Source organism: Leopardus geoffroyi, chromosome A3 (genome assembly GCF_018350155.1).
Source record: "Leopardus geoffroyi isolate Oge1 chromosome A3, O.geoffroyi_Oge1_pat1.0, whole genome shotgun sequence".
Taxonomy (NCBI): domain Eukaryota; kingdom Metazoa; phylum Chordata; class Mammalia; order Carnivora; family Felidae; genus Leopardus; species Leopardus geoffroyi.
In genome coordinates, this window is record NC_059336.1 from 45,431,748 (window position 1) to 45,448,771 (window position 17,024).

The following is a 17,024-nucleotide window of genomic DNA, read 5'->3' on the forward strand; positions in this document are numbered from 1 at the left end:
AGAGAGAGAGACAAAGCATGAGTGGGGGTGTGGGCAGAAAGAGAGGGACATACAGGGTCTGAAGCAGGCTCCAGGCTCTGAGCTGTCAGCATAGAGCCCCACACAGGGCTCGCACTCACAACAGTGAGATCATGACCTGAGCTGAAGTTGGCGCTCCACCAACTAAGTCACCCAGGCACCCTTAAAGAAAACTTTTCAATAAAAAATTTAATTTTGTGCCTCAATAAAAAGTGTAATTTCTCACCAAGGTGGGATTTCACAAGCTCACATGCAAAGGGACCTTGTTTCTTCTCCAACATGCCATAGACTGCCAGGCACCAGGAGCTCAGAGAACAAATGCCTGCTTTCATCATCTTGTCTCTGCCATTTAAGAGCTATGTGACCTTGGGTGAGTTAATCTCTCTTTGCTGTTTTCTCACTGATAAAGTGGAGGAGTAGTACCTACCTGTACTGGACATTTATTATGTTTTCTGCATACCCTAGAGCTTTTGAACACCCTTCCTATGTTTGGCTAATTTCCCATCCCATGAGTCTTGCCTCCCCATGCAGGATCCAGAAACTGGTTTCTTCAGCCTCCCTTGCAGCTAAGCTCTGCTGTAAGGAAATGGAAATGACCATTGTTCTATAGTAAGGTCACCCTCACAGCTTGGGTTAGAAGTGCTCACCTCTAATAAGATATCTTGGCAAGGCGTGGTTGCAGAACAGCGATGGGAAGGAGGTGTGACAGGTGCAGTCAGCACCAGTGAGGGGAGTGGAGAGGCATTTGTGGGGATCTCAGTCTCCATGCTGTGGTGAAGGCCCAGGGCCATGGTGTAAGCTGCAGGTGGGTTTGTCTGGCAGGCTGATTTAGGTGTTGTTTCTGGCTCTTTTAGCCCCAAAACCTTTTACATGGCCCTCCTGGACAGTCTGTGAGGTAGCCAAGAGCATTCGGTAAGTGATTTATCTACTTCAGCTGGCTAAAGTGCATTTGGCTGTCTGCAATTACCACCCAAGGCTGTTGTTGAGGACAACTTATTTAGGTCAAGTACTCATGAGAAAGCATTCTTGTTATTTTGAGATCTTTGATGTCTGATCCATCCACAGGATGTGACAGAATACAGATTCTGAATTTTGTATAATGTTAATGCCATGTGGTGCAGTTTTAAAACATTTCTGCAAACACTTTGACATTGCTTCCATTGAGAGGTGGAGTCTTTGTCCCTCCCTTGAAACTGAGTGAACTTTGTGACTGTTCCTCAAAATGTAGTAGGAGTGACACTGTGTGACTTCTGAAACTAGATTAGCAAAGTCTATGTGGCTTCTACCTGAGTCTTTCTTGGGGATCTCAGTCTTTCTGTGGGGTAGCCCAAGCTGTGCACAGAGGCCACATATATGTGTTCTGCTGACAGCATAAGGTGAGATCTCAGTTAACAGCCAGGAGTGACTCTAGACACGCAAGGAAGCAGGTGAGCCTCTGAGGTGATGCCTGCGCCCTGTACCACCTCAGAACACTTGTGGGAGAGCTCAGGGGAGAGCAGGGGAGAGTATGTAGTTAACATATGGTGTTATATTAGTTTCAGGTGTACAATATTCAGCAATTCTATACATTACTGTGCTCATGATAAGTGTACTCTTATTTTAAATCACTAAGTTTTGGAGGGATTCTATCAGTAACAATAGATGTCTGGTTTTCAGAGTGTGCATTTTTCTATTTGGTCTTCATATCAACCCTGAATGGGAAGTATTATAACTCACTACTTTGGATGTGAGGAAAATGTGAATGTTGAATGCCTTGCTTTCATCATAAGGCTCTTTGAGATGTGGAGAGATCAGATGCCAGGTAACTGGCTCCCTGGCATAGCACTCTTTATATAAAGTGATGTGGTCAGGCTCCAGAGGAATAGGGGCCACACTCAGCCATGACACCACTGAAAGCATCATTAGAACATGCTGTTGTGTGCACATGCCTTTTGGACACTTTCTTCATCTCATATTTAGAACAGCCATTAGGTCAATTTTTATGACTGTGTAATGACAAATCACCCACAAACTTGATGGCTTAGAACAATAGTAATTTACTACATTTCATTGTTTCTATGGGTCAGGAATTCCAAAGCAGCCTGGCCTGGTGGTTCTTGGCTTGGGCTCCCTCATGAAGGTATGGTCACATGTTAGCTGGAGCTGCAATCCAATGAAGACTGGAGGATCCACTTCTAGAATGTCTCTCTCCCATGCCTGTCAGTCTGCACAGCGCTGCTCAAGTGTCCTCACTGCATGGTGCCTGACTTTCTCCAGAGCAATCCATCCAAGAGGCCATTATCTTTATGACCTAATATCAGAAGGCACACTCCATCACTTTTGCTGTGTCCTCCTGGTCCAACAGATCATCTCTGAATCAGTGTGGCAGGGACTGCAGAAGTGGGAGGATACTGGTGATGATCACTGAGTGGGGCCATCTTTGAGACTGGCCACAAGTCAGTAGTATTACCTCAAGACACAGGTGAGGAAGTGAGAGTTGGGATGGTTAGCACTCAAGGGCTCAAGGCCACAATGGGAGCTGTGCAGCTGAGATCTGTAGCTACTCTTCTCTGCCCTCCAAGCCTGTGTTCCTCCCCATCTATAATGAAAGGTGAACTTATAGTGTATTTTGATGCACTGATGTTAGTTTTTTCAGGAATTTCTTCAAAATTGGGAAATTCTTCAGAATGTTATCATGGAAAGAAACATGGGACGTGTGGGTTGGTCAAGCTGAACCGGGGGCCTCCCTTTTTCCCTGAATGAATACCTCATTTTCGTGGGGCTGAAATTCTACCTTTTGCCTGGGTGCCCCTTTTTAAAAATATTTTTTTCTTTTCTTAAGCTGATGGGTAATTTAAACATGGGAAGAAATGGATCCTAGCTTTGTGTGTGTGTTTGTTTTTCTAATGCAACTCCAAAACTGACTTTATAGAATTTTGCAATGATCAAATAGTCTATTAGGGATAAAATTACGTAAACTCTGATTCAGTAATTTCCCTTTTGGGAATTTATCTTACAGAAATAGAGACAGTGGTATGTCAGGCTATAGGTGTGATGGCGTTGGCTGCAGGCACTTTTGTTACAGACAAACACTGGAAATCACCTGAATGTGCACAGATGGGGGTTGAGTAAAGAAAGGTACGTCTATTCTAAGGAACAATATGCAACTATCACAAAGTGTAAGTTGGAGGGAGAGGTGCCCGTGATGTACTGCGAAGTTTAAAAAAGTTGTAATGATATGTATTGTATGATGCTATTTCTGTAAATAGGAAAGTCCTGTTATCTTTGTGTGTATTTGCATTCATCTGGAAAGAATCTGCTTATCAACTGGATGGGGTGGGTGTTGCGATGAGAACAGATCATTAATTTTAGAAGGAAAAAAATACAGAATACATGGTGTAAAGTACAAATCTATACTTTGACTGTTTTATTAAAATGGTGATTAGTAAGTAAGTCTTCCCTAATCTGAGTTTTCCTCTTGGCACTCTGCCCTCTTCTTCAGGTTGAAACAATTCCAGGGGTTCACTTTTTCTGGTGCCTTAAAATGGAGATGCCAAGATTTCCCTGAAGGAAGGCTATAGAAATAACTGTTTCTAGGGGGCCCATAATCACCCATCAACATGGAAGACAAAATGGGATGACATTTTTTAAAGGGAGGAAAAGATGATGCCATTAATGTGCAGCCCTTGCTGGTTCAAACTGTTCACTGAAGATTTGCAGCAAATGCTCTGTAGGCTTGGCAGGAGGGAGATCTGTTATTGAGGCCCTCTGCCTGCACTTAGCCCAGCGGCCATTTCTCAGGGAATATTGATCAAAAGTACTCACCTCCACCATCTCAGGAGCATAATGCAGTCCCTGAGTATTCATGGGGAAAAAAAAAAAAAGCTTTTCTTTGCCAGGCTATTTTCTGAAGTCAAAAAGATCCTTTCAGGAGCTATAATAGCAAGACCCTTCCCACTTCACACCCTTGGTGAGAGGCACACTCCAATTTTCAGACCCCTAGGACCCCACGTCAAGGTGGAAGCTGACAAGTGTGACCTCTTTATGTAAAATATTCTCTGTCAAACTCAACAAGCATTTTGCTAGAGGGACAGGTGGTACATACAAGTGGAAGATTAAAAATTACAGCTGGACACATAGGGAAAGGGAACTCTTGTCCTGGAGAGAATTTATTCATTTATTCATTTATTCTTTACTTCACCAAATAATGTTTTAAATATAATTTTTGATTACATACACAATGTCCTCCGATATCTGAGGCAGCAATATCTTGGTGTGAATGTAAAAAAAAAAAAAAAATCTAGTCAGTGTTTTTCTTGTCAGACATAGTTAAAAAGGGAGGATGCTAACTGGGACTTCCTAATTTCTCATTTGTTCTGTAAGAGGCAGAATCTTCCAGACAAATATTTCTTAACACGACAGCTTGTTATAAATTCTCACCCCCTTCACCTTATCCAATTTAATTTAGGAGAGTAGAGACTTGGGTATTCAAAGTACTTTTAATTTAAAATGATAGCAACAAAAAAGCAATCTCCAATTCCAGAAAATTCTTTTGAATGACTCAGAAAGAGTATCATTTCAGATTTCCTGCTGTTTGGGCTGCTGTCATTTGCTAGTTTTGGAGGGCAAGTGTGAGAGGATATTTGGGGCAGGGAGAATGTCACTTTTGTTTAAAATTGCCCTGATTCCCAGGGCTGTCAGCTGGGCTTTCTATGTTGTCTGGGGGTGAAGATGTGGTTTAGCTGCAGTAGGCAGTGGGCAAAGAGACTCTATCTTCAGTTTTGGGAGCAAGTCTCTTTTCATTCTGTTCAAGGGCAGTCTTTGGGGCAAGTAAGGACACGGATGTGTCTTTACCTTCTTAACTCCTGAAACATAAAACTTTTCTCAGGGAAGAATGAACAGAATATTGTGGCCAAAGCTAAATCACTCTGTGGATCTGTGTGTACAAAGTGCAAGAGGACATCCTGGAGTGTGGCATCAGCATGTATAGCTTATTCTTGTTCTTTGCCACAGTCTGTTTTTCAGACTGAAAACATAAGCAATTTTTCTTTCCAGATATGTATTATCCAAAAAACTTCCAGAATAATAGATAAAGGTCAATAATAGCATCATCCTCTTTGTCCTTTGGGAGAATATTCCAGTAAAACAAGCTCCCCAGTTCTGGAAGACCCTGATCTGTTTGTGCCTGGTCCAAGTGAGAGAAAGGTCAGGGTGGCCTCAGGAAAACCTTCAAGGTAGCCAGAAGGAGCATGGAAACTACCAACAGTCCGTGCACTGAAGTAAAGTGCTGCTGATCGGGGGTATTGTCACAGAACAGGGCCCAGGAAACGTAGTTTCTCCTTGGAGCTCCACTTTGTAGCTGTGTGAACCCCAGGGAGCCATCTTTGGGCTTTGGGTTCAGTACCTGTAGAAGGAGGTGGTGGGAGTGTGGAGACAGTCCAGCTGATAGTCCTGGGTAGACCAGAAATACAGGGATGAAATTGACGGTGTGTTCCATCTTCATTACCTTATTAGTTTTTTGATTTGAAATGCAATTAAAACCATTTCCATTTATTTCTATAAATAAGAGCAAATGATAATAGTTTCTCTTGACATAAACTGTTTAATAAATCAAAGTAGCCTCAATTTGTTTCTACACATACACAGATCTAGAACGCTAGCTCAAATGTGTACAGACGTGACCAAATATAAATGTGTGAATCTTCTTGCTGAGAGATACCCTGCACTGCAGCAAATGTAAAAAAACTCTGGCATGTTTCCTGTAACACTCAGAATATTTTGTTATGGCAAGGGTATACCTTAAAGGTATTCTTTCTTTAAATTCTGGCACCTGGCAAAAATCCCAGAGAGGTTGAGGAGAGCATTACTTGCAACAATGGTCTTTTTGGAACCACTGGAAGTTGAATTCCTTTTGGAATTCTGCTGAAGGTCTTGCATGATCTGGCCTAACATTTGATGAGTAGTTTTTGAAAATGTGGATATATGATGACTGGAACACCCTCCCCACACCCCCACCTCATCTTTTTGTTATAAATAAGACAATAAACTGCTTTATGAGACTTTCATAAAAATATCCTGTGAAATTCAAGGACTATTTCCGGATCTGAAAGGAATCCATAAATCATCCTGGAGGGAACTGGGACCATCTGCAAAGTGGAATCATTAGGAAGGGCAGGACACTACCCTGAGCAATTCCTTGGGAATGTTCACTCACCTTCTCTCCACTCCAGGGTACACATGCAGGACAGGGAGTAAGGGCTGCCCAAAGCATCAAAAAATGGGGCTGGTCCAAGCCTCTCAATCCAAATCTATCTGCATGCAAGTTGGAATCCTTGAGAGGGTGAGGGGGACTTTAAAAATTAGATGCTGGGGTTCTACCCAGATGTGGTGGATCAGAATCTAGGTGGGGGATGGGAAACATCTTACGAAGCTTCCTGAGGGATTCTGATGCATGACAAGGCTCGAACCACCACTTCTAGGAAGCAAAGCTCTAAAACTCTGCATCAAGCTGCATTCCATGAGGTACCAAGTAGTAAACACATTTGCTACCAGTCCAAGGCTTTAAAAAGCTACATCAATTCAGGATCTTTTTGGCTCCTGGAAAGGCACCTGGACCCTTTTTGAGGTCACCAAGATGTCTTGTAAGTAATAGGTAATACCTATTCACTAAATGGACCAAAGAATTAATTTTAGGCAGCTTGACTGTCCAGTATGTTGAAAGTTCCCTGGTGTCCAGAGCATGGGAGTAGCTCAAGACACGGGTAGAGACCACCTGGCCAGGCCTCAGAATGTGATGGTTGAAGGCCTGAAGGCCATCGACGGGGCTTCAGCCATGCCAAAAGGAGGCTGGTAATTACATTTTATCTGTCATTTATTCACAAAGACACACCCTCAAAGTTGGCCTCTTGCTCATCAGAGCCAGGGACTCCTGACTGACTGAGAGGTCAATTTTACATAAACACAATTGTAAACTTCCCTGGATTGGTACTAGTACCATTCTGGATACATAATTACGCTTTGGTTAAAAAAAGATGCTTTTGAGGAACTCTGATAAAAAAGCAAGCCATCTTTTGTCAGATGTCAGGATAAACTTTATTTTCCTAGAAATGATAATGAAAACAAAAGAAACATATGGCACATAAGTATTGTGTTTCTACTTTATTAAATCATCACAGTAAATCAGAATTAAAGACAAAAAGAGGGTAAACTGGAGAGTCGAGTGGTGGTCATCAGTGGAGTTGTGTGCTTTTCTGGGTGTAGCACACACGTGTCTGCAAAGGTGGGTTGTACGTAGGGGTCTATACCACCTAGGCATAAACCCAGATGTGGGGCATTGGGCAAATTAAATACGAGATAGCAAAATTAAAATCAAATGACATATTATAACTTAATTTACTATATTTATCAATTTTTTTCTTATTTACATGTACTAAATGTTGTAGACCTGAAACCATAAGAAAACATTCACTTCATGTGTATGTCATACATAGATACTGAGCACAACTAGCACAATGGTTGCTTCATGGTGAACTTCCCTCCTGATGTGGACATTCTCCTTCAGTAGATCTAGACATAACGCACTTACATGTAAGACATCACAGTACGTTTTAAAAGATCCCTCAAACCCCCAGATGACATAAATGTAACAGGAAGTGAAGCGCAGGTGGCCACACCGGGAGGAAGGTCAGGAAGACGTGATTTGCATTGTCTACGGATCCGCATGATCTCTTGTTTGTAAGGCTGAGGGTCTGATCAGTCAGCCCCTCTTATGAAGTCAAGGCTTAAGTCCCGTCCCTCCCTGTGGCTCTTAGCAGCTGCAGGCTTCACTGCATGGAGACCCTGTGACAGTTACCCAAGCTAGACTTCCTCACTATGGTCTACTTAAGATTTAACTATTTTTAAAAAGTCATCATTTTGTTTTTTTAAAGTAAAAAAACCTTAGTGAGACTGTGGAACATCAACTTTGCTTTGGACAGAAATCAGTGTGCAGAGAAGTGAGGGGATTGGGCTGGCCCTGCCTGGAAGCCAGCAAATCTTATCCATTTTGGGCTGCTTAGGGCTACTTTCATGTACAGATGGCTGGCCTGCTAATGTGAAGAGTCAGCGTTGTGACTCAGGTGGGTCCCCGCTGGATGAGTGACCCCCCACAATTTTGCTGAAAGGCATTTATTACAAAAGCACAATATTTGCTTTTCTAAGTGAAAAAAAAAAAAAAAAAAAGGAACTTGATCATTCCAATTTTCCACCCCAAATAACAAAAGCAATTCAAGTCCACGTGATTGTAAGCAAACGTGGTTGCTAGATTCCCTGGTCCCCTCTTCCAGACCAAGGCTGCTGCTGACAACAGTGGGTTCAGATGAAGCTCCAGTCCCCAAATGGCTGGTTGGAGTCTGGGGTCACGGGGATGTTAAAATCAGTAGGGCTTACAAGAAGTCTAGTTATTTCCTGCCTACAACTGAATTTCCCAATTTGCAGGTTAGGAGGACTGATTCCTGGAAGTAAGATGGAATCCTGGAGCAGAAGTCCACGGGAGTTCAATGTGACTTCCAAGTCCTGACACTTCAACTAAATCTGAGAATTCTGCCACAGGGGTTTCTAGAGCCTGGAAATGACATGTTCTCCCAGAAACTACTTGCCATCAGAGCCTAACTGGGACTCTGAAGCCCAGGAACATGTGATGCCCTTCCCTGCAGGAAGTAGGTCTGGGAACTCGGTAAATATGCAACAAAGCAGACTCAACAAATCTTGAGTCTGAGCCACTGGGGACATCCCAGAAAGCCCAAATCATTATACAAGTGGGGGTGGGGGTGGGGCAGGAGTGGGAAAGATAAGAATCGTGGCATTGGCCCACACAACAGAAAATGGCAGGACTTCCAGTCACCCATAACAGTGTCATTAAGCCCCAGTGAGTGAACCAACTGGACAGGTTTATAGAACAGCCCAAGTGATTGAGGCTTACTTCTGTTTCTCTCAGGTTCGGGTGATATCCAAGCTGCTTCTGTCTGTGGGCCTGGACCTCATGCCCTACCTGACGCTTTCTACAAAGCTGAAAAACAAATTCTCTCTAGAATTAGAAGGTCTATCCTTTGGGTAGGAACTTCTCAATCTTTCCCCATTGTCCCAGAAGCAAGTCTGGCTCCTGGGACCTGCTTGTTTCTCCTGCAACGGTCGGGTACTAGCCAAACCAAGACGATGGCTGACGGACAGAACTGACTGGTCAGTGAAAACAGCCACTCTGATGGAGTGAGGGGGCTCAGAGGACTCCCCAGGAAGGTGACCACAGCCACTGAGGGTAACAAAGTGGGCACAAGAGCAGAGAAGTAGAGAGTCAAGGGAGGTGGGGAAGCACCCTCGCATGGCTGATCCTTCTCTGGGCCTCAGTGGCTGCTGCCCCCAGTTCTGAGTCCCAGGCTTACTCTGGAGCAGGCTGCAGGCCTAGGCGAGAGGCAGAGGGCTGAAGAAGTCTTCCGAACTGACTGATTTTTCTGTCACTGATACCCTCAAACCCCCAGCAAGGATGCTGGGAGAGTGCAGATAGGTTAGGTTTTTCTTTTTTCTTTTTTTTTTCTTAAACAGGCTCAACATGCCTTCCTTGGAGCCAAATGTGTAGAAAGCACCCATTGTGCCATGGCTCTCTCTCAGCAGCAGGCAGGAGAGCACAACTGCAGGGCGAAGCTTCTGGAGACAGAGGGACATCGTAGGGGGTGCCCGTCTCAGTCGAGTGCCCGCATGGGTGCATTCCCTGTGTGTCAACTTAGTGCTATCCTGAGCTGGGCCCTTGAAGCTTCCTGACCTTACGGAGCTTTCACAGGGACAGGACCCTGTTTCTAGAGTCATCTGAGGACCTCCAGGAGGATGCTTGGGAAATCCTCTCCCCAGTTAGTGGGCATTAGGCACCAGGTGGAAAACACTCAGCGACTCATATAAAACTTCTCCTGGGCAAAAGACCCTAGGGAAAGCCAATTTCCATGATGATGAAATTTTTGAGTAAACCATAAATCCTAACATCAGCACTAGTGAAATCAATGTGGAAAAAATTCCTGTTTGACAGCTATTTTGCTGGCCCTTCTGTGAATCATGCTTGGGTTTATAAATGAGAGGAAACAACTCGGAGTACAGAAACCAGCTACCCCCCACCCCTTTCCCGAACACCCAGCATCTTCTCCTGCTGTCCCTGCCCTGGAGCAGCCACACCGATGCCCAGAAGCATGGGTTTGTCTCTGGTTGTTGGTGACTTTCCCTTTTTCTTGTTTGAAGCCCAAGTTTCGTGAGGTCCTAGAGCAAGATGACACAGCCGAGTGAGAAAGTCCAACCCTCAACATCTTGGGGGGTTCACCTTCAACTTTGGAAGTCCGTCAATGGGAAGATGTGTGGAGGGCACTAGCAGAGCAGTGATGTTTCCTGGAGTGTCTGGGTTTGGGGTTCTGGGGTCGGGAAAGAGGGAAGTCTCATTCATCTCCTCCTTGCCAAAAGGCGCCGTGAGGTAGGCACTAGGGCTGGTGGCCAGGGCCCTGCAAAGAAAGCAGAGAGAGGCCAAGTCACAGCGCCCTTGTGGGCACAGATTCATGAAAAGACTTGTGGCACTCAGAACACATGGAACCACGTTCCCAGAAAGGGGTTCTGATGACCTCCCTATGTCACCAGTGCAGAGATGTTTGCTGAACGAATCAACATGTGAATGTCTTTCCTCCAGGTCTTTGCTGTGGACTTCCCTGCAGCATAAAACGAGCTATAAATCTTTTCAGATTTCACTTGGCCTCACTGTCCAATCCACATGTAAAGAGTGAAGAGAAAAGGCATCTGACTGCAGTAAAACAAAGAGGAGCCAATGAAACAGTAGCATGGCCCAGAGTCAATGAAGAAGCAAGTAAAACTTGATGGACAGCTTTGGGGATCCCTGCCCTAGTTATTATTTATGTGTATTTACATATTGATATTTCACCCGATGAGTTACAACTCGATTATTCCCCAAAGGGTCTGGGGGAGAGGTTAGGACTAGGTTGCTTGTGTGAATGAGTCCAGACAAGCATAGTGCTGTTTAGCACTGGAGGGAAAAGGAGTAAACTCAAAGCCTGTGAATCTGCACCTCTCTTCCCCTCTCCCGGGTGGTTGCGAGCGTGCTCAGAGGAATCCAGGAATGCCTGCTGCAATACCCAGCCACTGTTGCTGCCAAGGCCTGCCCTCCCCTGGGGCAGTTCTGCGAGGAAGAGGATCTTTCATCACCCCTCTTGCCCCCTGTAAGCTATTTTTAAGCCCTGTTCTATTATACCCCAAGCTTCCAGGCTTCGAACAAACCTCAGAAGCAGGCTTTCTATCCTCCTTCCGGCATGCTCCACTTCCAGGGGTTTGGTCTTTGAAATTTTTATTATTATTGGCATGGGAAATTAATTTATGTAAGTTGTCTTATTCACAGACAACATCTTTTCTCGTTTTCTGACCTTACCTATTGCTTCTAGGAAAAGCCTCTGAAATCAGTGCTCAACAAACATGCATGGACCTGAGAAGACAGCTTTCTCCAGTGTGTTCCCAATGCCAGCACTGGGGGGCTTTACCGTCCCTCCTCCCTGCTGGTCGCTGTAAGGCTGGGCAGAGACAGGAAATGTCCTGCAGCTCTCTCATGCTAGTCTCATCTTTAAAAACAGGCTACTTTTGACAAAGGCAGCCCAGCTATATTGCCCTCCATGACAGAGATGGCATTGGTAAAAGGTCTCTCCCTGTCCCCTTGGAGCTGGATATGGGGGTGAACAAACCCGATTCAATCCTAGATAACGTTCTGTTTTGAAATACCTTCACTTCAAATTGTCTAAGATTTCACATTAGTCACTAGGAACCACTCTACCCAGTATTCTAATCAGATCAATTGGGAGAGAGAAAGAAAAACATAAAAAGCAAGTGAATGAAAGAGATAAAATGATGCTTGAAGATATGCTATTAAGTGAAAGAGCAGTTCTGGATTAGAAAGGAAACACTGAACCCCTCTAGCTGGGGGGCAAGGAGGGAGAGGGGGGTGCATGCTGCCTTCCAGAGGCTGGGCAGGATGGCAGGCAGACAGAGGGACGCCAGGCAGGTGGGCTCTGAGGAGCCGCATGAAGCTCTGGGGCAAAGCGGCCCCCGTGCATTTGAAAGCAGTGGCCCCAACTGCTGGGGGTGCAGGGAAGCCCCCCCCCCAACAGCTGCAACCTGCATGGCAGTGCCCCCTGCATTCCTCCAGTCCCCAACTTCCTCCTGGCACACCCCCAGCCCGTGATGGCTCCTGCAGTGCCCACTGCACCCCGTAACCGACGGGAAGGCAGCAGCTGGGGAATGAGCTGGCAGACCACAAAGGGGGGTGGTTCCACTCGCAAGCTGCCGGCAGCCGCTCCACTCAGTTGGCCTCTTCCTCTTGCTGGAAGCTGGGGGTCTGTTCAAAGGACACTTGAGCCCCATGTCACCGTTCTGTGGCAGGAGCAGGAGGATCCCCAGGGATATGGGGTCCCAGAAATAAAGACTTCTGCAGGACAGGACTGTACAGCCCCACTCTGCCCCACCCAGTAAGAGCACCTGGGTGTGTGGGGCTTGTCACCTCTGGGGGCTCAAGAAACTAGGCCCCGTTTGGAACAGTTCTGGGACTGGGCCAAAGCTGTGGCAGAGGGAGAAAGAAAGGGTAGCTGGGTCGGAGGGTCTGGCCGCAGGTGGAGGAGGATGATGTTTTGGATAAATCCAGAAGTCTCGAGGCTAACATTCCACCTGCATTTTTCCCAAGATGGTGACGGGCATCTGTGTCATGCGTTCCACTGTGGCAATATGGTTAATAAATGACAGCTCGCTGGTGTCATCCGGTATTATTACTGTTAGCATCGTCACCATCTGGTGTCCCTTCCACCTGTGAGCCCATGAGTCGGTGCAGCCTGGGCCACCCCCAGCCGGCACTGCCACAGGTGGCACAGGGCAGGGCCTGGACCCCAGAGCCAGGGCAGAAAGGAGAGGCCTACAGAGGTCACACCTGCTGCAGCCAGCCTGCCCTCTGGGTCCTAAACTGCAGCCCATCCCCGGGTTCCTCACCCTCTGTGCTCCCCCAGCTTTTGTCTGCTCTTCCTCCCCCAGCTGTTCCATTCAGCAGTTCCCCCCCACCCGGACGACCTGCCCTCCCCGCACCGAGGCCTTGGAGGCGCCCGTTAAGGCGAGCGGTCAAAGGCCGGCCCAGCACGTGCCACATCTTATCGGCCCATCTCAAGATCCTGCTCCTCCTGGCTTGGGCAACAAAAAAGGGGGCGGCCCCGGGTCCACTGGCTCCCTGTGGCCCTTCACACAAAAGGGCGGGCGACAAAGACATGTTCCAGGATGGCAGGTGTTGGTGTCGGATTCCGCCCAGAGTGCACGGGCAGAAGAAAGGCGAGTCTGGGTTTCCCCGGGCAGCGCAGACATGCAGGGGCACGAGTGTGGGCAGGGCCCCTTGGGAGGGGAGATGGGGACAGCAGGAACTAGAGGGGCATTTCAGTGCAGTGTTAGCCACAGAAGGAGGCTGGTTGGTGAATTTATACCCCCTCTCCCCAAAAGCAGGGCCGTTGGGCAAATCCAAAGCGTCAGTCTTACCTTGCTCAAACGTGGCAATGAGACCTTTACGTATTTTAATCTGAAGGGAAAGAACATAAAATCAAATGAACACAAGCCCAGCACACCCGTAGCCCAACTTGATAATGAACGCAGTGCTAATAAGACATTTATTCCTGTGCTGCCTGAGTGTTGTCACCGCCTTGGAGATCATTACCAACTGGAAATTCACTAAAAATTCTACTTGGCAGGACAGAGTTCTAGCTGCGGTCACATTTATAAATGTGAAATGAAAGAGACAGTGGTGCTCCTAGCATGTGTTGTGTAGACGCTGTTGGGAGCTCTACAGACGCAGAGCAACACTGACCACCGTGTTTCTTTTCCTGTTGCCCTGTATCTGCTGACAGATTTGGTCTAACATATAGTCAAAGGTACTAATTTTCAAGATGAGCATTTGGAATTCAATGGATGACCTGAAAAAAGAATTGGCAGCCTCTAAGCATATGCAAGTTTACATGCCTCTTAGTTTCATGTCACTGGTTTCTGAGTGTACAGTGTGTGAACTCAGTCCTAGTGTCACCTGCGATATGATGGTACCCAGGGAGGAAGCACGCAGCATGCTGTGTGGAGGGCAGCAGGGAAGGGGACCCCACAGAGTTGAAATGGGACTGTAAGCTCACCCTCACTCACGAAGCTGGAGGATCTCAGCAGTCATGCTGACCCCGAGAGACGATCTGAGTATCACCGTACTTTGTGACAGGTTTTCTCGATCCCCGCCCCCCTGCCTAGCCCCCATCCCCCCCACAGACATCCAATTTCCTCTGTGGGTTTCCTTCAGCAAATCCTCAGCCTCGTTTTGTACCAGGCATAGCTCCTCACCCCAACCCCCACAGCAATCCTGAATTCAGTGTCACTCGGCCACCATTAAATCTGGACAAAGGACATTCACCAGTGACACGGCCCGTTGTCCGCACGGCCACAGTCATAAACTTGGATTGTCTGCTGACCCCCTTGCCAAGGTTGGCACAGTGACCAGGGCCAGTTTCTAAGTCGGTGGTTCAGAAGGCCATCAGAAGAACCAATGACATACTCTTAGATGGGGCTCTCCAGAAGAAATGTGCACTTTCTATGATCTATTGAAAATATTCCCACCCTGGCAAAATTACTTGGGGTTTAGAATTTCAGGATAAATAACTGATTGTGGATGATAAGTCTTATTTGATTTTCAACCACTGTTACTTGCTCATTCTCTATACATTGACTGTGCTCTAGGGCACAGGAGACTCTTGTGACTGTGTTGATTGTTGGTAACAGACTAGAATGTTTTCCATGGATCCTCGATAATAGGATTATCTAGATTTCCTGTTTTCTCCCAATGCATTGTGCTGTGGCACCCCATTTCTTCTCATGGAAGATGGCATATGTACAATGTCTCTCAGCGGGTCTGTCTTCCTTGAGTTGGGGAGGCCCAGCTTTTCAGGGTACCATGCTACCTACTCTTTCCAGGGTGAGCAAATGGGGTCTCTTCATGAAGGGGCTCCTTGGTCTCCCTCCCCTGCAGCCCTTCAGCCCTGGTTATGCTGGGCGTACCAAGAAAACAGATGGCGCAGCTAACAATGGAAGACTTGTTTGTAATTGCTGATGAGGACTGGTTTGCTCCTCTCCCCAGTGTGTCCCCAGATGCAGCCTGGTGTGGTGTGCTGGACCAAACAGAATGTCTCAGTGACTGCCAGTCCATGGGTGAGTTAAGGAGATGCAAAGACAGAGACAGTTGGGGGCTGCCTTAATTATTCCATGGGGCTCAAATGTCACTTGCCCTTGACACACAGGCAGTGCTACCAAAGGGTGGGGGCCCACACATGGAACACAGGAGTAGGCTGTCAGCTTCCTGATATATCCCTGGGGGTGAGTGTGAGACACCAACTAGCCTGGGCAGCGTTGGAAGGCACCAGAAGAGAGCACAGTGCTTGGAGGACAGGAGGCATGTGATGCTTAGGGGTGTTGGGAAGAGACACAGAGCATAATTATTTCATCTTTTCATCAGTTTGGCACCTGAGATGTGCCAGGTTCTGTTCCAGGCTCTTGGTTATAGGTATGAACAGAGCAGATGAAGCTCCTGCCTGTGGGAAGCTTTGGTGGAGGACCTATGGCATGCATTCTAATTGGGGGGCAAAAATACCATATTTTTTATATGAAGAAAGCCCAGATACCAGAATGGTAAATAAACAAATATACAGTATTTGTGGAGTGTTTCGGTAGGGGAGGAGACCAATTAGGAAATCCAAATGTCTTGGGATCCTCCATAGTGGGGTCATAGTGAAAAAGACATTGAGCCACATCGGGTGATAGAGTTAATATGTGCATCAGATTCAAAGTTTTCTTATATGTGTTGGGACTCGGGAGTAGCATTTAGACGTCTAAGAGCAGCGGGGTGGGACCCCTCTGGAGAGAGCCCTCCACACATCAGCCCGACACCAAGGGCTAAACTGTAGCCATTCAGCGGCTCAGACACAGAGCTGGAGCCCAGAGAACCCAGAAGTCACTTTTAGAGAAAGATGTCTTATTTCTTGGGCCTCATGCAGCTTCTTGGATACTCTGGATATCAACAAGGATTTCATAAAACACAGGACACAATAGTCTTGATTGGAGATCTGCTGTGTTCCCCACAGCTCTGCCTAGTGGAGGCTTTTCAAGAACTGGTGGGTCTTTTTGTGGCATGTGTTCTCTGGTGGGACTTGCTGGGATAGCAGAAGAGCAAGGATTTGAACGGAGCTTCTTATCTCTGAGGAAAGGCTGCCATCCGGGACTGCCACCTGGGATAACACTGGGCAGGGTCAGACAAGAAAAGTGGCTGCTTCTCCCTGGGTCCTTGTTACTGAACAGTCAGTGTGGAAAATGATTAACTGGTTCAAGATAATTAGGGAAGGGAATGATTTTGAGAGCTGGCATGGCTGAGGGAGAGAAACAGTGGACCACGGTTCCAGCTTTAGGCAAGCGCTAAATATCCTCCCAGCAGGAAGGCGGACAGAGCCGGAGATCAGAGAGCGGTCTGAGCTATTCAGACCCCTTGGAACGGCTCTGAGGAAGGGAACAGGTGCAGCCATGGATGGGGTAAGCCTACACGCTCAACTCAACACTGGCAACTCAAGACCAGTGGGAATCAGCCAGCCTAATTAACATTTCCAAATGGCCCAAGGATGGCTCCCAGTATTTCCAACCCAGCAGCAGTGGCTGTGCCCTGGCGCTGGCCCTGATACTGGGCTTCCTTTTTTTGGTCGTTGGTCTCGCCCATCGACTCTGGTTCTGAATCAGAAAGCTGGGACAGCTGGACCAAAAGGAAGGCAGGCATCGTGTGGATTGTGTGCCTGCACGAGCATATGCACCTGTGCAGGGGGGCTAGGCAAGTGGGTGGAAGGCTCATTCTGGCATTCTTCTCTTTCCCTTCCACAGCTATAATATACTTATATGGATCTATGGCTGAATTTAACTAAACTATA

General features: G+C 46.8%; 1 protein-coding gene across 7 annotated transcripts in view; it reads right to left on the reverse strand.

The window, feature by feature from the left end:
- Positions 1-7,140: 7,140 nt before the first annotated feature.
- RALGAPA2 (Ral GTPase activating protein catalytic subunit alpha 2) overlaps positions 7,141-17,024 on the reverse strand; it is a 324,892-nt gene continuing 315,008 nt past the window's right edge. For all 7 annotated transcript variants that reach the window (XM_045445466.1, XM_045445467.1, XM_045445465.1 and 4 more), the window contains 2 exons: positions 13,570-13,609; positions 7,141-10,508 (listed from right to left, as the gene is read on the reverse strand). In XM_045445466.1, coding sequence (XP_045301422.1) covers positions 13,605-13,609 — 5 coding nt within the window. In that variant the 3' untranslated portion in view covers positions 7,141-10,508; positions 13,570-13,604. The remainder of the gene's footprint in view (positions 10,509-13,569; positions 13,610-17,024) is intronic.